Here is a 22079-nt window from a genome sequence, read left to right as displayed (position 1 = left end):
GGAGCCTGTCTCTGCAGGCGGAGGAGGTTAGGGTTAAGCACCTGAGGGCAAGAGGTGACCGGAGATCGGGCCCTCAGTCCACATGGGGTCAGGGGTCCAGGCTGGAGTTACGGAGCCTGTGGCCCTGAGTCAAGCCCCCCACTGGCCCTTCCCTCAGGCTCTCCCAGCCCGTTCCCACCAGCCGCGCTGCCCTGTTTGGCATCCAACTCCTATTCATCCCTCAAAACCCCACTCCAAGCACTTCTTCGTCAGAAACATTTTCTGGCCGCTGAATCAGAATCTAGGGGATCCTCGTGCCTCCCCCAACTCCTACCTTCTCGGGATTTGAGAGCAGCTCCCAGATGCTGCAGCGGGAAGCAGGGTCGACACCAGCCGTGGGTTCATCCAGAATGACAACCTGGGAGCTGCCCACAAAGGTGATGGCCACTGAAAGCTTCTGCTGCGTCCCACCTGGGCAGAGGCAGGTGCGGGGGTCCCAGCACCGTCCCCTCGGTCTCGGGCAGGGCTGCGTCCCTTCCCCGTGCCCCCTTTCCCCACCCCCTGGATCTCCGTGCCTAGCCCCTCTGGGCCTCCCGGATCTGGTGTCTCCTTGGGCTTCGCACGGCCCTTGGGGTAAAGTCCCAACCCCCTTCCCAGCACCATTTCCACCGACCCGGATGCTCCTCCCCAGCTGGGCTCACCAGAGAGGCGACGGGTCTGCGCACACCGCGTGGGGACAAGCCCCACGTCCTGCAGTAGACGGGCCTCCTCGGGGCTCACAGCTCCTGCACTCAGGCCCTTCGGCCGCCCAGATGTGCTCCTCCAAGGTCAGCCTGCAGCCACGCGCTGGAACAACGGCCCCGTGGCAGGCAGAGCCCCAAGAACACCCAGCCCCGCCACCCCTGACGCTGCACCCCCGGGCCCGCCGAGACGCACGTCAGACAGCACGTTGTATTGCGGGCAGGCGCCCAGGTGGGGCCGGACGGCTTCCATTCTGGACTGGACATCGTGGCCCAGGATGCGGGCAGAGCCACCAGTGGGTGGAAAGAGGCCACTCGGTAGCGACCTGGGGGTGAAGGGGTCTCAGAGCAGCTGCCCCTTCAGAGGAGGAAACGGAGACCCCCAGAGAAGGAGCAAAAGCACTTAAAAGGCACCTACTGTGTGCCCAGACTCGAGGTGTGTTATGTCCCCGTTCTATAAAGGAGGAAAACTGAGGCTCAGAGAACACGGTTGTCTATCCGCCGTGTACCCCAAGTGGATTGGGGGTCCCGACTTCCCCTGTGGAGACCCCAGACACCTCTCCCATTGAGCAGATGTGCCAGCTGAGGCCGGGGGGAAATTAGGACACTGGCAACCGCCCACAGCACGGTGGCCTTGCCGTCTCCGTTGTGGCCCAGCAAGGCGGTGATCTGGCCCTGGCAGAAGTCCAGGCTGAGCCCACGCAGGGCTGGCTGGGGGGTGCCAGGAAAGCGTTTCTCCAGGCCCCGTACGGAGACCCCCGGAATCCAGCCGGGCGGGACCTCTTCTGTCGGCACTGCGGGAGGAGGGCAGGCTCGACCACGGGAGCCCTTTGTAGGGGGTGCTCTGCGGGACCTGGGAGGCCACAAATGCTGGCCCGTGGAGTCAGGGGCCCATCAAGGCTGGGGCCTATGGGCATTAGGGGAGCCTCGCGGAGCCTGGGGGGGGGGGTGGAGGTGTGCAGAGGACCGGGCCCTGTAGGAACCTGGGTCTTTGGGGGACATGGGGCATACAGACAGGGAAGCGGCCGTCAGGTCTCCTCGTGGCTCACCCTCTGGGTCCTTCGGGGTGGGAGGCGGGGTGGAGCCCTTGGGAGAACAAGGTCCAAACCAATAGCTTCTCCGAAAGGGAAAGTTCCACGGTTTGGGGATCCCATACTGGCCTGGGAGGAGCGGTGCTCTGTTACTCTTGAGCTCATCACCCTGGGGTGTGCCAGCTTCTGACCACGCGCCCGGGATCAGGGCATCCAGGTGGGAGGGCCTGGCCAGGACCCCATCGGCCTGCCTCAGGCCGTCCCTCGAACGCAGCCCCCTGGGCCTAGTTGCCAGGAAGAGCCGCCCAGGACTGCCTCCAGGCACCAAGCGGCCCCTCAGCCCTGCCCCGGCTCGCCAAGGCCCTCAGCCCGGCCGCCCTTCTGCAGGTACGCCCCTGCCCTGTGTCCCTACCCCACCCTCCATCCCCACCCAACCGGGGAGACGGCCTCTAGGTACCAAGTGGCGAGCCCATAGAGCACAGCGTCGAGCAGCAGGATGCCAGAGACCTGGGCAGGGCTGAAGACGCCAGGGGCGGGCCCGGTGCCCGCCCTGTGCCACTGGGCGCCTTCACCCTGCTCCTTTGGCAGCGCCAGGCTCTCGCAGCCGAACCCCGAGGCCACAGGCGACAGAAGACTGTGGTGGGGACAGGGGCGTCAGCGAGCAAACGCAGCTCAGGGCCCCCCCCTCCCCCCCCCCCCCCCCGCACCCGGCCACCCCGGGTCTCACCACAGCCAGAGACCACCCGCAGGCAGCCGGTCTCGCCAGGCCACGCACAGCACGTAGGGCGGACAGAGCACGAAGTAGGCCAGGCCTCCGCACGCGGCCGCCAGGTTGGCGCGGGGGAATCGGGCGCTCAGAAGGAAGCTCTGGACCACGGTGGCCACGGCGAAAGCCGCCAAGAACAAGAAGACCACGGCCGGGTGGCTATGGGGGAGGATGTCCCCGAGCTGCGAAGGGCGAATACGGCTCCTCAGACTCCGGGATTTGCCCAGGGGCCCGCGCGCGCGCACCCACCCCGCAGCCGGGAAGGCCGAGGCGTGCGCACCTTGGGCACCAGCACGAGCAGCGCGGTGCTGCCGAGGAAGGGCGAGTGGCAGCTGAGGAACCAGCCGAGCCACAGCACCGCGCTGCCGAGCCCCAGGGCCTGCATCGTGTGGCGCAGCCTCCTTTCCTTCCCTCGCACCACGGCCTTCCCCGCCGGCGCCACGGAGTGGATCCAGGCGTCAGGAAAAGCGGCAGCGACCGGCTCTGTACACGCAGGACCCTGAGGCAGGGGCGCGGCTGCGGTGGAGGCCAGAGACCCCGCGCAGCCCCCACGGGCACTGGAGATCCAAAGGCGCAGCTGGGCCCTGGATGTCCCCTGACCCCTGTTCCAGCCTTAGGATCCCAGCTGTCCTCACAGGCCACGTTCTCCCTGCCCCCGCCCCCCGGGACCCCAGCCCCTCCGGGATCCCAGTTCCTCCCGCTACAGGTCACAGGGAGTGGTCCTTCCAAACCAGTGGCTCGCAGCCTCAACCGCATGAATGTTCCAAACGGAGCCCGAGCCGAGATCTGGCGGCGGAAGGGGGGTGGATGAGCAGGGGGGTGGATGAGCAGGGGGGTGGATGAGCAGGGGGGTGGATGAGCAGGGAGGCGGCGCTCACGCGTCATCCGCGTAGCACGGGGAGGGCGTCTGCTGCGGGTAGAGGCCTGCACGGTCCTCGGTGCCGCTGAGCCACACCACACATAGCGCAGGTCTGTCAAGGGGTCAGCAGCCGGGCCGGGTCCCAGAACCTGCATGGGGCACGGTGGTGGGCTGCGGGGAGAGGCCGGGGATCCCCACGGCCCCGCCCATCACCACCTTAACTCTCGAGCACACACGTCTGTGCCCGCCTGCCTGCATCTCGTCCGGGAGCGCTAGGTGCTGCCCCCGCCCCGGAAGCCCTGGGCCACGCCCCACGGAGACCCCACACACAGTAGACCCCAATTGGCCCAAGGAGTCCTGGGCTCCACCCATCCCAGGCTCCTGTAGGCGGGGATGGCCCCGCCCACCACGCTCGGGTCCACCCCCACCTGTTCCTGATCTTATTGGTTCTCGCGAAGGCGTCGATGTCCACGCGGATCTTCATGCGCAGGTGACCAGGGCCTGCGAGCTGTGCGGGGTCCAAAGGTCCCTCGGGCCCCAGAAGACGATGCCGGCCCAGAAGTGGTGCTCCGCGAGCAACTCCAGGGCCCGCGCCATCAGGGCTGCCTCTGAGGGTGCCGCCTCCAGCTTGTCCAGGGTCACACACCGAGGAAGGGCCTGGGTGTGGGTCCTGGGTGCCCGGATCCTCCCCGGAACCTCAGGGCCAGGCGGCGCTTCTTCCTCGGGGACCCCAGGGCGCGGCCCAGCTCGGCCATCAGATTTCTGCAGGGCCAAGCTGTGGCCCTCCCCAGGCTTTCCTTGGAATGGGGCACTGCTCCAAGTTGGGTCCCCCTCCCTGAGCTCCCCTGGATTCCACAAGCCGCCTGCACACTCGCCCCCACATCCTGGGCAGGGATGATGGGCCCAGGGAGGCCCTGGATGAACCTGCTGTCCTCTGACCTGGCCCAACCTGCCACATGGCCACGTTTGTACTGTCGTTCAAGTAGTTGAAGAGCTGGGGTCCCAGCACACCCCAGCCTCCTGGAGACCCTTCAGTAGAGCCAGCTTCTAGAAGGTCCGGTTCCCCTGTGGCAGGTGGGCACCAAGATAAATACCAGGCCAGCCCTTTCTCGACCCTCCCCTGCTCTGAGGACCCCTGCCCACCTCTCCCGTTTTGCTCCAGCCCGTGGCTCTGAGCACTGGTGCATTCTGTTCCTCTGCCCGCAATCTGGGAAACTCTAACTTCACCTTGAGTCCACCACCCATCTCAGGAAGCCTCCGGGGTCAGGGCCCCCCCTCTGGCCTGGCACAGCCTCCCTGGGTTAAGGGAGGGACCCAGGACCACTCCTGCCCTTACCTGGGCCGTGAGCCGCCTGGTGAAGCCACTTCCCCCAGGACTAGCAGCTTCAGGCGCCTCCAGAGCAGGAGGGACAGTGGGTGGGTTTCCAGTGACCCCATCAGCTCAGCAGAGGCAGGGCCTGGGATGGGGGCACCGTGAGGCCCTGCCCCCATTCCCACTGCCCCACTTCCCAGACTAGAGGTCAGTCACTCACTCAGGCTGCTGTCGGGCAGGCCCGGGGCGGGCTCCTGCCCCACCAACTCCTTCAGGTGGGTGGCCTCCTACCAGTCGAGGGAGGCCCCCCCGGGATGCCAGGGCCCTTGGCACCGCAGAGGACTTCCGACACGGCCTCCATGGGCCGGCTAGTCCCTTGAGGTCTCCGCAGCAGCGCCCGCAGCTCCACCGGGCCGGGCAGTGCCAGGAGCTGGAGAGGTCACCAAGGATGCCACCCAGCCTCGACCGGGGAAGGACCCTGCCAGGAGCACCTTCTCCCTCGCCCCTTCTGCCCAAGCCCTCCCAGGACCTCCCCATCCCGGCAGCTTCCCCTCTCGGCCTCCCGGCTGGGGTGGAGGGTGAGTGGGCCGCTTACCTCCTGGGCCACGTTCACTGCTGCCTCCAGGAAGCTCCTCACGGACTCCCGGGTTTGGTCCAGCCCGGACCCCAGGGATTGCTGGGGAGAAAGCCCACAAGGGCGATAATGACCTCGATGGCATTCTCACCGGGGGTGTAGCAGTTTGCCAAGCTCCCGAAGATCCCGTTTTACAAATAGGGAAACGGAGGCTCCGAGAGGCACGTGGACTCATGCAAGGCCTCACGGGCCGGACACTTCACCACCATGCTGGACACAGCCCATCTGGGCACCCGTCCCTCGTCCCTCCAGGAGCCAGGGACAGCCCAGGAAAAGGCCTGGAAGCTGGAACCAGAGGCCCCTGGCCAGGATGGGGAAGCCCAGAAGGCCACGGTGGGAGCTGAGCAGAGCACGTGACAGAAGGTCAGGCTGAGGACCCTGAGGGCAGCATCCCAGAGTCACCTGGTCTCGCCCCACCCCATCTCGTCTCTCGAAGCAGTGTCCCCAGTAGCTCAGTGGTCAGGGGCAGGCGGTCCCGCAGCCGGTCGCTTGGCTGAGGCCGGGCTGGGAGAGGAACACACAGAAGCACGAGTTTAGGCGAAGCTTGGCCCGAGACCGCTCCCGCCCTGTGCCCATGACCCAGCCGGGCAGGTGGAGGCTCAGAGAGCATCCCTGCCGGCCAAAGGGCCCTGGCCTCCTCACCTGCTCCGCCCGCCGCTCTCAGCATCGGCATTAGCTTTCCCAGGCTGGCCAGCATCCTGTGGGCTCTTGTCCCCCACCCCGAGGAGGGTGTGGGCATCTGCCAGGAGCCAGAGGACGCTGGGGGCAGAGAGAGCACCAGGTGGAGGCTCAGCAGACACCCTCGTGCCTGTGGCTGCCGCACCCACCCCCGCTCGCTCACAGGGTGTCCTTGAAGTTGCTGAGGACGCCTGGCTGCTCAGCGGGCGCCGATTGCGGGAAGCAGGTGTCGTTCATGCTGCAGATGAGAGCCTGGAGCCGGGTAGGGTGCCGGCCGAGGGCAGCGGCTTGTTGGGGAAGTGGCCTGTGGGGACGTTGGGCGTGGGGAGCTTCGCCTGCACCCCCATCGTGTCTGCACCCTCGCGGACAGAGTGCTCACTCAGACTCGCGCTCTCTGACGCTCACGGGACCCTGTGGATAGGGTGACCCAGTGCCTCCCCTCTCCCCCGCAAAGGGCCTGGTCCCGGGGTGGGGGGTGGGGGGGTGCTTACACTCGTGTTGCTCCAGTCGGGGGTGGGAGTGGCATACAGCCACCAGGATGAAGAAGAGAAACAGAGGCCCCAGCAACTCCACCAAGAGCTGGATCTGGGAGAGGGGCAGAAGAGGCGGGGGAGGGGGGGACCGTGGGGGGGACCGTGGGGGACACCGGGGCCGCCCCGCCCTGGCCCATCTGTCCTGGCATTACCGGCTGTCTCCTGCCATACGGGACATTTTTCCAAAGCAGCAGCATTAGCTGTGTCCAGAAGGCCATGGTGGGAATGCACAGAGCACACGACGGAGGGTCCGGCTGAGACGCACTGTGTGGCTGCGGGCAACCCCTGGCCCTTTCTGAACCTCGTTCCTCTAGCTCGTGGTGCAGGGTTCCTGGAAGCTCTGCTTGGAGCCGAACAGCAGGCACTTATTTAAGGGTCCCTTCTGTCCCCGGAGGGGCGGAGCGGGCCAATGGGAGCCCTGCCCGAAGCCGTCCCCGCACCTGATTGGTTGCCTGGGCTGTCGCTCGCTGCAGGGCTGGGGTCCAAAAGGCTACCAACTAATTCCTGAGGGGGAGGAGCCTCGGCTTGACTCGTCACGACTCCACTTTGAGCCCCTTTGGGGGCTGCCAGGTCCTGGCCCCCAGCCTCATCCCGCGTCCTGGGAAAGATCCCCGCCCCCCAGCCCCAGCTCTAACCCAATGATAACAGCAAAGTGTTCACCGTGCTGAACATTTTACACACCAGGCTCCCAGAGACAGGCAGAGCCACCCCGCGGGAGCAGGGCCCCAGCTCCACCCACCCCTCGTGTATCATTTATCGTTAAGAACCACAAGACGCAGAGAAAGAGTTAGGCGGAGAGGCAGCGCTGCGGCTCCTGGAACCAGCAATTCCTGATCCCCGCTTTGGTTACACCTGTCCAGCTCTGGCCTACTTCATTATTGTGCTGCCGGGGGGCAGGGCGTTGCCACAGGCCCCGGTCGAGGCTGGAACTAGGACCCGGGACCCCCGACCACCCACTGGAGGACTCTACATCGGGTGGGAGCTGGGGTGGGGGAAGCCTCCGTTTTTCCAGTGGGGCAGAGGGCTTGTCGGAGTTCTAACGCGGAGAGGGGCTGCAGGTGTCTGTCGGCAAATACCCGTCAGGTGAGTCCAATGCCCTGCAGAATTAGTGCCCGGTTCTGCCGCCCCTCGCCGCTCACACCCACCGGGGGCGGGGAGGTGGGGAGGTGTGGACCCCGCCCCCACCCCCTAATTCCCAGGGAACCTGCCTTCCTCCCACCCATCCGCACCCCGGGACCCTCTCACCTTTCCAGCCCGCATCTCTGGCCGCCTTCCCTGCGCCCGACAAGAGCCCGGGGTCGCGGCCCCTTTAAGAGGCGTCTCCCGCAGCGAGCCCTAAACCCCAGCAGTTCACCTCCTGGGCCTGGGAAGCCCGGGGCGCGCCCGGCCCCGCCCCCGCCCCTACTATTGGCTGCCATCCCTGCCACTCACAGGCCGGGCCCGCCCGATCCACGCGCGCCGTGGAAGGAGGCCGCGCAGAGCCGGGTTTCTTAAAGGGGCCGCTCTCCTCTTGCTGCGTCACCTTGGGGCGCTGGGTCGCCGGCTCACCCCGCGCTGGCCGACCCCCCGACAGGCCGGCCGGGCTGTCTCCCCACACTGCGTACCCGCCGGCAGTGCAGCAGCTCCCCGTCTTACGAGGTCCCTTTCTCCCCACTCTACTCTGGGGGACCCCGGCCTAGCCAGACTCCCTTCGTGACCCTGGGACTCCACTTGTCCATCCACAAGGTGGGGGTTCCATTGGTCATCATTTGTCAATCCCACAAACATTCCTTTGGTCCCTACAGTGGGCCCGGCCATGGTGGAAGGGGGAGCCCAGCATTCCAAGATTAGAGTCCTGGGTCATAACGGTCACTGCATTTTGAGAAATACCTCCGAATCCCTTTCTAGAAGACAGGGTAGATTTCCCAAGACCATGGTGAAGACGAAGCACGTGTATGGACCCACAGCTCTGAAGGCACCGACCGGGGAGCAAGCAGATATACTGGGAGGATCCCTGAGAAAAGGGAGGTGGGCTTGGCATTGGGGCTTTGAGGATGTGTAGGAGTCTGCCGCTTCCGGAACTGCGGGCCTAGTGAACAGCCCGAGCAACCCCTGGGGGCTGCAGGTGGAGCTGTCTGGGGGCTGGGACATGGGGTTGCGGGGCTCACCTTTCTAGCCAGCGGGCTCTAGCCAGCAGGCAGGCCCGCCTCTTTCCGCCACGCAGGTCCTGACCCGCAAAGCACTTTTTCAACCCACACTCACCAGTGCCCTGGGCCTCCGCTCTTAGCTCCGCTGCGCAGCCCTGAGGACCTCCTTAGATGCTGGTCCAGTGCCCACCCCCAGGGCCCCCCGCCACACCCCCACCCCCAGGTTGCCGCAGACTCCCAACTCTCCCAGTAGTTTCTTCCTAAAAAGAGGTTTTTATTGCCTTTGGTCCACAGTTGACATTTCACATTATCTCTTGGTCCCAGGGCTCCTGGATGGGGGCCAGTCCCCAGGGAGGACCTCCGGGTGGGGATCCCTGTGCAGTACTTGGCAGAGGAATGGGGACAAGTAGGGGAAGGGTGGGGGGCGGGCCTGGCTTTGTGTCAACCAGGCAGAACTCTGTTGTCCTGCCTGGGCCTCAGTTTCTCCGCTAGGCCCTGGGGAGGGGGGGTGGGCTACGGGTGACTGAGACTGCTAGGTCCTCACAAGACCTGAAATACTTGGGGACTGTGGCCCTGCCCTCTCCCAGGGGACCTGCTTCCTTCTCGGCGGCATCCCCTTCCACCATCTCCAAACCCCGCCCCCCACTCCCCTGCAAAAAATATTATTTTTCTTTCATTAAAACTGCCCGAAGCTTCTGTGGGCACAGAAACCACAAACTGATCGGCAGAGAAAAGGGAAGAGAGGGAAAGGCGACCGGAAACCATTCGGGGGCAGGGCCCCTCCCTGCCCAGGTTTCTTCCCCCGACACCTCCACCCCCCAGGCCAGCCCAAAGCCTGCTGGGAAACTCGCTGGCGGGAGGTGCTCTGGCGGACACCCCGCCCACCGATCTACCTCCACCCCTTCCCCACAGACAAGCAGAAACACAAGACGAAAACAGAAAAACGCGAGAAGCAGACAGGGTGAGGTGGGGAGGCGCCCCGCTCCGGCGGCTCAGTGGCCCGCCTCCTCCTGGCGGTAGGGGGCGTATTCCGGGGCCTCCGCTGGGCCGTCGCCTGCAGCCACCGCACCCCCATCGGCCGCCGGGCCCTGCGGGCAGTACTTGGCGTCATAGATCTGCCGGCCCAGGCCGAACACCTGGCCGCTCTGGTTGGCGCCCTGAGTGTAGCCCATCTGCAGGGACAGGGACGAGTTGTCACACTTGTCGGTCCCCAGCTTGGTGTCGTAGATGTGCCGCCGGGTCCCGGGGGCCGTCATGCCCACCTGCACAGGACGAGAGACAGCGTGAGGGCGGCGGAGGAGGGCCAACGGAGGCCACACCCACCCCTGCCCCCCGCACCAACTCCGTCTGGGTATGAACGTAGCGCAGGCTCCCGTGGGTTCCCCCCCCCCCCCAGCCCTGCCTGGACGCCCTCTCTCGCCCTCTGTGCCGACTGTATGGGCCCGGCTCTCCCTGCCAGCCAGGGAGCTCCCCAGGTGAGGGCCGAGGCGTCCCAAGAACCCAAGACTTCCAAGACCATCGTACTGGCACATGCCAGGTGGCAGGAAAGTAAGAATCAGCAGATCCGAAGATACCAGGGTTGCACGGAGCCCCTGGGCAATCCTGGGGAGGGAGGGGCGGGTGAGGCACAGGGCCGGCTAGTAACTTCCCCGGGACACACAGCAAGCTGGCAGAGAGGTCGGAGGGAACTCCAGAGCAGGACTCTCAGTGACAGGCACGCGTGGGGACAAGGATAAGAGCACGCAGGGAGGTGGGGCCCGGGGGGCCCGGGGAGCCCCACCTGGCTGGCACACTTGTTTGTGCCCATCTGGAGGCTGATGGTTGAGTGGTCCATGGGTGGCAGGATGTGGTTCTTCGGGTCATACAGATGCCTTCTCGTCCCATAAGCTGTCATGCCCGACTGGCTGGCACACTTGTTTGTGCCCATCTGCAGGGAGGCGGGCAGGAGAGGTCAGGTGCCCCCGCCAGGCCTCTAGGCCCCGCCCTGAACTTGAGGGGACACGGGGCTCATCGGGCCCGGGTCACATTAGAAGCCCCCACCCCACCGGGGCGGGCCAGGGTCGGAGGCACCGGGAGCCCACCTGGAGCCCGATGACGCACTGGCCCGCCTTCATGGTGGCATCATCAAAGTTGCGCTCCTGTTTCTCTGAGTATTTGACACCAATGTCCACGCCGCTCTGCAGCCCCTTCGTCTTGGCCTGGAGGGGAGGGGTGTTGGGAGCATCAAAGCGGTGGGGGGCAGCGGAGCCCCTTGCACCGGGCCCAGACTGTGCAACTCTGGGGGAGGCACGGGGACGGGCTCCCACCCGCCCCCACCCAGCACCTCAGCCACCAGCGGTCTGACAGCTCAGGACAAGGACTCGGGGGGGCGGGGGGCATCCTCACTGCCCACCCCTCCTACCCGACCCGCCAGCAGCTCGCCGGGCAGGGACACCTGCCCCTCGCTCCTCCCTGGTCACTAGACCCCACACACTGGCCGGATCCTCCTGTGCTCAGGGTGTTTCCCACAACATGTGACGTATTTCTAATCTATCCAGGGTGACTCGGGGATGAACTCTGGCTGACAATGGCGTGTGTCCACGGAGCTTCACGGATTGTGACAAATGTCCCCTGAGGGACACAGTGCCACCCCATGGGGCGGCCGTGCGCGCGGGGCCAGGAGGCACGCGGCAAATCTCGGCACCTTCCTCTCAACTTTGCTGCAAACCTAAAACTGCTCTCAAATATAAAGCTTGGTTTTTTATTTTTTAAGTAAAAGATCTGTTCCTCGTCTCCTCCCTTGAGACCGTGAGTCCGCGACTGGGCGGACCGTGCCTGCCTTGTCCAGCACGCAGTCCGAGGTGGCTGGTGCCGTCTCTGGGCCTCACCTTCCCGGCCAGGGCCAGAAGGGACACCTGCACCTGGGTCATGTTCCCGCTCTCGAACAGGTCGTTGGCCTCGAACAGGTCCACGGGGTTCATGCCGTAGCTGACCATGGCCTTGATGAAGTTCGAGAGGTTTTCCAGCTGGGAGAAGGCGGGAGAAGGAGCGTGAGGCCACCCGGCCCGCCCACCCGCCCGCCACACGTGGTGGGTCAGCTGCCCCTTCCTGCCGCCTGCGGGCGCCTCACCTGGTGCCAGTTCTGCATGGAGCGGTTGATCTTGGGCACAGAGCCCGGCTGAAGCTTATTCATGAGTCTGGGGAGGGGGGACAGGACCCTCCGTTAGCGCAGGGGAGCCTCAGAGACCCGAGAAACGAACTGTACTCTTGCCACACTCATGCCTTCCCAAGCAACCTCACTCCAGGCCTCAGTTTCCCCGCCTGGGATGTAATCTTCACCCGCAAGGGAGCAGAGGGCCCGAGTGTGGCAACCACTGTCGTGGGGGGCGAGTCTGCGGACTTGCACGCCCAGGGATGTCTGAAGCCACCCGAGCAGGACTCAGGGAGGAAGGGCCCAGGAACGCGGAGGCTCCCACCCGAGGGCGGGTGTGAGGTGAGAACGTTGGCTGCCAGAGAGCCGCCCCCAAGCGGCCACGCGAGAAGGCGAAAGACAAGCAGGACCCGAGACCCGAGACCCGCCGCGGGGAAAGCCAGCCCTGGGGCCATGGGACCGTGTGACCTCGAAGCGCACACCGTCAGGGCCACCGGCACCTGCCCACCGCACTCACGTGCACAAGACAACGCCGTCCTTGAGACCCTTCTGGAAGTCGGGCCCAATCGAGAGGCCGGTGAGTCCCTCGATCCAGCTACGGAGCTCGGCCTCCTTCTGGGGGTCATATTTGGACAGGAGCTGGGTGGGCAGAGGACACGGGGTGCGGTCAGCTGGGGAGCTCCGGGAGGGCGGGGCCGCTCCCCCTTCGCAGGCTCAGACACGCCCCCACCTCTGGCGACAAACACCTGCTCTCGGCTCCTTCCGGTCCCACCCCCACGCCCTGGCGGCGCCCTGCTCTCCCCGCACTGGAGAACCCCGCTCTTGTCTGTTGTCTGTCTATTTATTGTTTTAATGGTTATTTTTGAGAGGGAGAGAGAGACACACACACACACACACACAGAATCCGAAGCAGCTCCAGGCTCCGAGCTGTCAGCACAGAGCCCAACGCGGGGCTCGAACCCACAGACCATGAGATCATCACCTGAGCCCAAGTCCGACGCTTACCTGACTGAGCCACCCAGGCGCCCCTATTTTATTTATTAAAAAAACCCTTTTTTGCAAGTAAACTCTACACCCAACGTGGGGCTAGAACTCACGACCCCAAGGTCAAGAGTCACATGCTCTGACTGAGCCGGCCAGACGCCCCTCTGTTGCGGTTTTTAAATTGTGGTGAGAGAACAATAACATAACATTTATCATTTTAACCATGTTTAAGTGAACAGCTCAGGGACGCCTGGGTGGCTCGGTTGAGCATCCGACTCTTGATTTCAGCTCAGGTCATGATCCCGGGGTCGTGAGATCAAGCCCTGAATTAGCCTCTGCGCTGAGTGTGGAGCCTGCTTAACATCGTCTCTCTTTCTCCCTGGCTCGTGAGCATGCTCTCGAAAAAAAACAGTAAACCATCAGTAGTTTTTAACATACGATATTATGCAACCACCGCCATAGTCTAATTCCAGAACATTCCATGTCTCCAAAAGAAACCCTGTCCCCAAGAGCAGTCACCCCCCACCCCCTGGCCCCCACGAGCCCCTTCCTGCCCCTGGACGAGCCTGTTCTGGACATTTCACACACGTGGACTCACAGCCCGTGTGGCCTCTCGTGTCGGGTTCCCTCCCTGAGCGTCGTGTGTTCAGGGTCCGCCCGCAGGGCGGTGGGTGTGGGCGCCTCGCTCCTGTTTACGGCTGAGTAACGTTTCAGTGTGTGGATGGACCCGTTGTATTTACCCATTCATCCATGGATGGACATTTGGGTTGCTTCCACCTTTGACTACAGTGAAGGACACTGCCATGAATATTCACATACGATCCTTTTGGATGTGTCTCTAGGAGTGAAATTGCTGGGTCACATGGTAACCCTATGTTAAACTTACTGAGGAACCACTAAAACTTTCTCCGCTCCTTACACTGACCATACCACTTAATGCCTCAGGACCCTTGCACAAGCTATCACTTTTGGCTCAGATGTTTGCATGGCTGGGTCCCTCCCTTCAATCTAGTCACCGATCCAGCTTAAAGGTTACCTCCTTGGAGAGGGTTTCCCTGAGTACCCTGGCTAGGAAAGCCCTCCTCATGCCCTTCTTTCCCCCACTCTGCCTTATTTTCCTTCTAGCTTTTACCTTTATACGATATACCTCCTTGCTTATGATCTACCCCTCAAACTCTGCTGCCCAGCTCAGTGCTGTCTCCACAGTCCCTGGGTAAATGGACAAAAATGTTCACGGTCTCCCATCAGTGCACACCCATTACCCACCAGCTCTCTCTCTCTCTCTCTCTCTCTCTCTCTTCTCTCTCTCACACACACACACACACACACACACACACACCATGTTTCCCTCGGGGCACCCAAGGCCAAGAAAGCCAGGATAGCTGGGGCCCAGAGAAGCCACAGCAAGTCAGGGGGACCCAAGCCAGTGTGTGGGCAGACACGGACAGCCCCAGGGCGGCTGCTGAGATGCCCGCACACATTTGCCCACACAGATCCCTGCCCTGGACGCTCTCCCTTCCTGTCCTTCCACCCCTACCAGGGGACCAGGACCCCAGAGCCGCCCTCTGCAGACCCAACTTCTACTCTCACCTCTGCTCCCAACTCCCTTATGAGCATGGACACAGTTCTCACCCTGTGCCTCAGTTTCCCCAGCTGTGCAGAATTGTTTGCATCAGGGCCTCCTGAACTGGGCCCCACTTCTTGGCTCCTGCATAGAAACCTCACGACATGGGATCAGGGCTGAGCTGACCAGAGCACAGCAGAGACAAAGGCGGGGAGGCTGGCCCGCTAACCCGATCCTCCTGGCCCACCCCCCATCTCCTGGCTCCCACAGCCCCGCGGCCCTGCCCTGAGAAGGAGAAGCTGAGCCTGAGACAGGCCAGCTGGTCTGGACACCGCGCGTGCCTGCGGGGCTGGCCCCTGATGGCTCCTGGGGGCCGCGGTCCTGGGCAGAGGCGCCCGGCCAGCCCCACCCGCGGCCGCCGCCTCCCCCCTCCCCCCACTGGACAGCGGCCTTCAGCACATTCCTCCTCACCGCAAACTGCCAGGAATGCAGCCGCTGCCTCCCTGCTAAATCGGGACCAGCTGTTCCCAGAGGTCTAGACCCCCCCCAGCCGGCCGGAAATTGAGTGACTGCTCAGAGGGACGCTGGACATCAGCCTGCCTTCATGCCATCCAGCCAGGGGTAAACTGAGGCACGGGGGGCCAGGCAGAGGTGTCCAGAGGTCTTAACCTCCTCTTAAGTAGCTGGTAAAGTGGACGCGGCGTGGATCGGAAGCCCCAGGAAGCTGGTTTCCCATTCTGGTGCGGCCCCAGCGACCCTGGCGAGCTAGTCACTGCCCTGCCCATTCTCCAGACCTGCAAGCTGAGGGCTGGTCACCGGGCGCCTTCTGACCTCATCCCAGACACTGCAGGTCTCGACCTGCCCCTTCCGTCTGCGGAAACTGCCTGCGCACGGGCCGGGTGCCACGCCCTCACCCACTTCCTGCCGCCCCGGGAGACGCAGGGGGGTGGCCATCAGGCGGCGGGTGCAGCAGGTCTGGGTTCCAGCCCTGACTCTGCCGCTCGCAGCCGTGTGTGGTTCTGGGCAGCTCGTGTGACATCTCTTGGGAGCCCCACACACAGACCCGGCTCTTAACCTCCCTTGGGGCTGAGTGGGCCACTCACCAGCACCAGCACGGGCGGTGTAACCGGTCACCCCATCCAGCGATTGCTGGAGTGAAGAACGAGGTTTAGCCTGCTCACTGCGCCTTAGTTCCCCAAGGCTCAGCCTCCCTCTGTCCGAGGGGCTGAGGCCAGCTCCTCGGAGCTCAGGAGGCCCTCGCGGTCCCCCTCCTGTCCGCGATCCCCGGGCTGCCAGTGGGACAGGTGCCGGTCCCTGGCTGGCAAGGCTATGCCTTCCACATGCCCAGGCAGGCTCCCGGGGGCTGCTGGCTGTGGGGCCACATTCCCAGGTGCCCGGTGGGAGGGACAAGCTCCCCTCCTGCTGGAAGGACCCAGAGTGACTGGCCCGGGCCAGGGCCATCTCCCTGGGTCAGGGATCACCCGCTGCTCTCCGTTCCGTAGGCTGGACCCCGCTGTGTGACCCTCCAGAAGTGTCTGCTGCTCTCTGAGCCAGCCAACAAGTGCTTTCTCAAACAGTGTCTCCCCCAGGCCCCATCCCGGGTCTCGGGACCCCCAGCATCCTGAACACGCCTTTGCCACCACCTTAACTTTGCCAGATGGGGACAAAGGGAAGTCAGCAAGAAGCAGCTGAGCAGGGGCACCCCCCCCCCCACCAGGTCCAACTTCCCCCTTGGTCCTGCCCCCCCACCCCAGGTGTTAGAGGTGGGGAAATTCCTGAGGGGGGGCCACACCCTTGGAAAACAACGGGGGACTGGCCCCGCTCCCTTCCCCTTCCCCGCCTGAAGCCCGCGTGGCCGGGGAATGAGGAGGGGGCTGCTGGGGTCCCCTCGGGGCATTCTCGGGCCTGGAAACGCGGGAAGGGCCGTGGGGCTGAGAGTGAGGGAGGGGTTCGGGGGGGGGAGCGCTAGGGGAAGGGGTTAGACCCAAGCACTCCTAGATGCGGGGGGATGCCAGACCGCTCCCCCACATTGGGGCCGGGAGGGGGGCTCGGGAGGGTGCCCCCGGGGACCCCGGGCGGTAGGGGGTCGGAGGGCCACCCTCCTCCCGGGTCTGGGCGCTCGCTGCCCGCCCCACGTTGGGGAGCCCGGCGGGCGCGGAGGGCGCGCCCTCACTCACCCGGTTTTTGACCTCGGCCGAGAGCCCGTACGAGGGCCCCTTGTTGAACTGCGTGGAGCTCATGGCTGGCGGCGGGACGGGCCGGGCCGGGACGGGACGGGACGAGCCCGCGGGGCGGCGGGGGACGCGCGGGGCCCGGCGCCACGCCCCCGCCGCTGATTGGCCCCCGCGCACTTGTCCTTATAAGGCCGGGCCGCGTCGGATTCCTGCGGCCCGACTTCCTGAGCCCCTCGCCGCCCCGACCCCCGCCCCGCCCCCGCCCCGGCGGGGCGCCCCGTCCCCGGGGCTGGAGGGGCCCCCTCGTCCCGTCCGAGCCGCCGGGAAGCGGACGCGGGGAGGGGCAGGGGCTCCGGGCGGCCCAGACGAGGCCCCCCTGCCCTCTCCCTGCTGGAAGACCCCAGGCGGCGCCGGCAGCCTCCCTGCGTCTAAGTTTGCCCCTCTGCGCGAGGACGCGAAGGGGGGCACTGTTGGGTGGGACTCTGGCACCTTGGAGCACGGACGAGGACCCCTCTCTGTCACACTGAGGCGCCTCCCGGTCCACCCGGGTCCTGGGACTCCCACAGCTGGGTGGTGGACAAGGGAACTAGGGCAGGCTCCTCCAAGGAGGGGCCGCTGCAGCTGGGGCTTTGATGGATGAGTAGGAGTTTGCCAGCCCAAAAGGGATAGCGTTCCCGGCAGAACCAAAGGTGCCAAGCCCTGCAGAGACCGTCAGTGCTTGAAAGCACGTGGGGATCAACCCGATGGGCCGGGGAAGGCGAGCAATGACAAGGGGCCTCGAATGTCCCACCGAGGGATGACAGGGAGTGGGGAGACAGTGGGACAGAGACGAGAGGTCAGCATGTCCTGGGGTAGGGCTGAGGCTGCCAAGTTTTCCAGGCCAGGCACGCACGTGGTTCTCAACAGGCTGTGTGCGCTTGTACCGATAGATCAATAAATTCACAAATAGGTGACGGGATGAATGAATTCACTTACTCAGCAGCTCACTCTCCCTCATTCATCCACTCCTCAAATGCTCCCCAGCCTGGCTTCTGGGCCAGTCCCTTGCTAGGAGATGCTGGCTCACAGGAGACCTTAGCTCTGGTCCAGCCCGTCCCTAGAACGACTGAGCCAGGCCCAGACCCCACCCCTGCCCCTGTGGGCAGGTACAGGACAGAAAGACAAGCCTGAAAGAGGGATGAAGGAAACTGGAGGGAAGGGAAGGCACCAGGAGAGGTGTCAAGGAAAGCTGCATGTAAAAGGGGACATGGGAGACGGGGTTTAAAAGCATGAGTAGGAGTTTGGCACGCGTGACAAGCAGCTGGTTGGGCTCTGCGAGGGCTCAGAGGTGACTCACCCCTATCCCTTCCCTGAGGAGCGCGCCTCCCTGGCCCCCACTTCCTGGATATCTGTCAACCCTTCCGATTCCTTCCATCCGAAGGTCCTTTCTTCAGGGTTCAAGTCCTAGCCGGTGGTCTCGGGTGAGTCCCTTCCCTTTTGGGTCTCAGCTTCCCCATCTGTGAAAGGGGGGACCAGTGCATGGCGGGGAGCCAACAACGGGAAGGTGCAGCTCTGAGTGTGGGAGTAATGTGGATTGTTGGTATCGAGGTGGGGTGCTGTGAGGGCGGCAGGGCCCTGGGGGGCAGCCAGATGGCCCCCCTGCGGGTCCTGCTGGGGCACGGGAATCCGTGGGACCCAGGGCCCTGTGCGGCTGGCGGCGGGAAGGCGGCTCAAGCCGCTCCCCTGGGCCCCTGCCCCGGGCTGCGGTGGTCAGCGGCTGCCAGCAACGTGCCCAGCCCGCCGGTGCTTGTCCAGGAGCCGCCAGTGACTCTGGGGACCCCACCCTGCCCTGGGAGGCTGAGACGGACAAGGTGGACCGGACGCTTGCCTGTGTGTGCAGCCCTAACGTCCACGCCGTGCCCGCTCGGGCAAGTTCTCGGGGCGAGTGAGCGCTCGAGGCAGGGCCCCCCACCCCCCGGCAGCCAGGGAGCAGAGGCTTCGTCCTAGATTTTAATTCATCCTGACTTAAAAGTAAATTCCATTTGGGGAGAACATCTGAGGAGATTTGAAACACCCCGGGAACATACGCGCTTTCCTGTGAGGTGTAAGTTTTGCACACCCCAGCTACGCGTGAGTGTTTCCACGCTATGTCAGCGTGGGAAGTGAGGCGTGCTGGGCATGGGAAGCCCAGCCCGGATTTGGAAAAGGGTGTAAATTAACACCTCGGGAATTTTTCACATACGTTGCATGTTGAAATGGTAATATTTTCAAGATAACGAGTTATGTGAAACGTATTACTAACACCGTTCTGTTTTAGTTCTTTTAATGTGGCTTCGAATTTAAAACCATGGGTCCGGTTGGTCTTATAAATTTCTATCGGCCAGCACTGTTCTGGACCCGGGGGCCACATCCAGATCCCAGATTTGTGTATTCATTTTTTTGGTCTGGCCCTTGAGATAACGATGTTTTCTCACATTCTTAACCGTCATTTTTTTTAAATGTTTATTTATCTTTGAGAGGGAGAGAGACAGAGTGTGAGCAGGGGAGGGGCAGAGAGAGAGGGAGACACAGAATCTGAAGCAGGCTCTGGCCTCCGAGCCGGCAGCCCAGAGCCCGACGCGGGGCTCGAACTCACGGACCGCGAGATCACGACCTGAGCTGAAGTCGGATGCTTAACCGACTGAGCCCCCCAGGTGCCCCTCCAACATTTTTAAGTGGGTGAAAGGACTAGTACTCTGCAACACGTGGGAATCATATAATTTTAAAATGTGTGTCGCACAAAAGTTTTATTGGCACTCAGCTGTGCCCACTCGTCTCCAGCTGCCGTTGTGTCACACGGTGAGCTAAGGGCTCTGTCCGCCGCGAGGCTGAGAACATTGGCTTCTGGCCCTTCACAGAAGGTAGTTTGCTGACCTGGGTGCTAGGCACTCAACCTCCCGGAACCCAAAACATCCAGACTCAGACACCCCAAAATTCAACACCTCAGGTTTATGGAATTGTATAATTCTGTATAATTCCTTGGCCTCGGCGCCCCCACTTGGAGCCTGGGTTCAAATCCCGACTCCCCGCTTGGCCACGTGATTTTATGCGGCAATCACAGCTGGCCTCTCCATGCGTCCGTGTCCCCGTCTGGAAAGCTCCTCACTGCCCTCAGGTTCGCTGTCAGCGTGCAACAGGTTAACATGTACGTGCCTCTGAGCAGCCACAGGGAGCAGCCTGACATAAGGGTAGTTGAGTGAACACGAGTCAGTATCTTAGGAATGTTGGCGTCCATCAGGAACCTGGCAAAGAGGTCTGGGGCCCCTGCAGCTGTCCTCTGCCCTTGGCTCCCTGGCACTCACTCGTTTTCCAGGACCCACCCCTGGGGAGAATGCAGGGGATGAGTAATGATGAAGGGCTCACAGGGCAGGGCAGCTCCAGGTACCCTGGGGTGGGACCTCGGTGATGCCGGTGGGACGGGGACCACAGCTGGAGGACCTGGGGCTGCAGGGGCCCCTTCAGGTTCTGGGCTGAGGGCTCGGGCCCTGGGGTGTCGGTGGCCGGGGATGGGGGCTGCAGGTGCGGCAGGGGCCCCGGGCCCTTTCCCCACAGCCACCTCTTGGGCCACCCCATCCCCTCAGTGCCTGAGCTCTCTGAGTGGGACCCCGGGGCGTCAGGGCAGGACCCCGGGTCGGGCCCCTCTGTGGGGTCGGTGGGCGCCTTCTGGGTGGGTTCCCCTTGCTCTCGGCAAACAATCACTTCAGTCTTGTTGCCTGTGTCGGTCCTGGCCGGCGGGATGCAGACAGAACGTACTGTGACCAAACAGTAACAGTAACAACAGCATCTCAAAACAGGGAGTGGGGGGACCTGTTAACTCAGGTCAGGAGCCTCCCTTGCTCAAAATCTGCCATGGCTCCCCACTGCCCCCTCAGCCAAGATGTCCTCCAGGACCCCACCCCCTGCCGGGTGAACTCTCCACCAGGCATGCCCTCTCTGTGCCCCCACGTGTTCAGCCCCAGGCCTGTCTCAGGGCCTTTGCCCTGGCTGTGCTCTCTGCTGATGCTCTGGTCACCTGGCTCGTTCACTGCCCTCCCCTACTTGAGGGTCAGCTCCTCAGGAGCCTCCTCCCTGCAGCCCCATTTAACTCCCAACCTGCCCCAGCCCAGCCTCCTGCCCGATACCACCAGCACACCCAGAGGAGCAGCGGTGATGCCCACAGCACCCTGGGAGATCCAGCCCGTCTGCTAATTTCCCGGCTGTGCCCAGAAGCACGGGTGTGGTGTTTGGTCCTTCTCTTATCTCCTTGGGTTTAGACCTAGAACTTTCCTTGGCCATTTCTTCTTTCTTTTTCTTCCTTCCTTCTTTCCTTCCTTCCTTCCTTTTCTTTCTTTTTATTTTCATGACCGTGGCTTTCCAGGGATGCTGGTGGCTGTCCAGAGGCTAGCCATACAGTGTGGACGCTGGGTGAAATTGCACTGGCTTTGGTGAGTTTCTAGAACAGGGCAGTAAACTCTAGACTGTACGCGACCTTTTCAATGTAAATTACACTAATAAAAACAAGTTGCTACATTTCACATGCTCAGGAGCCCAGTGGGCTGGGACCTCTGCTGGACACGTGAGAAACTCACAGAGCCTCCCCACAGCCAGGCTGGATTTACTCTCCAGGTCAAAGGGACATCTGCCTGCCTCTCCGCTGGGAAAAAATTTTTTCCCTCCTTTGCAAGTAACAGGTGATTTGAGGGTGAACCCAATAATTTCAAGAGTGTGCATTTCTTGAGCCGTTAGCCAGGCCCTGTGCAGGGCACCCGACGAAACAGGAAGCGAAGGATTTCAGTCTGCGAAGGATTTCAGTCTCCTGGGCACGGAGGGGTAGAACGCCACCCGTCCGTCCGTCCATCTCCTGGGTGTGGTGCGCACCTGCCTGCCAGGTGTCTGGGCGGCGCGAGGTGACCGCCCCGAGACACCCGGTTCCCAGGAGGAAGAAATAGTTATTTGCTGTTAGGGGAACAGCTGTCAGGGGCTGGTTCGGGGCTCAGCCTGAGCGCGTCCTGGGGGACAGGAGCGGGGAGGGGCGGCCCAGGATCAGGGGTAAATCCGAGCGGTCGCCCACCTCCGCGGGGAGCTGGGCTTGGTACCAAAATATGGAACGCTTCACGAATTTGCGTGTCATCCTTGCGCAGGGGCCATGCTAATCTTCTCTGTATCGTTCCAATTTTAGTATATGTGCTGCCGAAGCGAGCACGACTAATGAGGCCCCAGCAGAGCTATTTAAAGACCAAAATGAAAATCATTTTACAGTTAGGCTGAACTGACATAGCCGCATTGAACAAGTTTTCTAGAGCGCCATGCAAATGAATATCTCCTACCATCATGCTTGCCTTGAGTGTCTGTTATCACGCTAATACCCTCAGATGTTGACGAATAGTCCAAATTCCGCCTCGCAGCCGCTGAGGCTTGTGGGGGATAATATGCAAAACACCTGGGCCAGACACCACCCCGCCCTGGCGCTCCGGGCCCGGCGACCAGGAGGGAGGGAGGGCGGGGCTGCAGTGGGCGGGCCGCCGGCATCCCAGCGTTCTCCGCGAGCGCAGGGAAGCCGCTCTTGCCGGCG

At 63.2% G+C, this 22079-nt stretch overlaps 1 protein-coding gene and 1 non-coding gene across 2 annotated transcripts; both read right to left on the bottom strand.

The window, feature by feature from the left end:
- Window positions 1-8911: 8911 nt before the first annotated feature.
- Window positions 8912-16625, bottom strand: CNN2 (calponin 2). The gene is made up of 7 exons (XM_042977514.1): window positions 16514-16625; window positions 12306-12427; window positions 11768-11834; window positions 11526-11663; window positions 10740-10856; window positions 10439-10585; window positions 8912-9920 (listed from the first exon to the last, which is right to left on the bottom strand). Exons 1-7 carry the CDS (start codon window positions 16574-16576, stop codon window positions 9651-9653), a joined length of 924 nt encoding a protein of 307 aa, XP_042833448.1. The 5' UTR covers window positions 16577-16625; the 3' UTR covers window positions 8912-9650.
- A 4978-nt stretch (window positions 16626-21603) lies between these two features.
- Window positions 21604-21710, bottom strand: LOC122236743. Its single transcript, XR_006214995.1, has one exon. It is a non-coding gene; the product is annotated as a U6 spliceosomal RNA (small nuclear RNA).
- Between the last annotated feature and the right edge of the window lie 369 nt (window positions 21711-22079).

This window comes from Panthera tigris, chromosome A2, assembly GCF_018350195.1.
Source record: "Panthera tigris isolate Pti1 chromosome A2, P.tigris_Pti1_mat1.1, whole genome shotgun sequence".
In the NCBI taxonomy this organism is placed as follows: Eukaryota; Metazoa; Chordata; class Mammalia; order Carnivora; family Felidae; genus Panthera; species Panthera tigris.
Note: the sequence above shows the minus strand (reverse complement) of the source record. Positions and strands in the feature narration are given on the sequence as shown.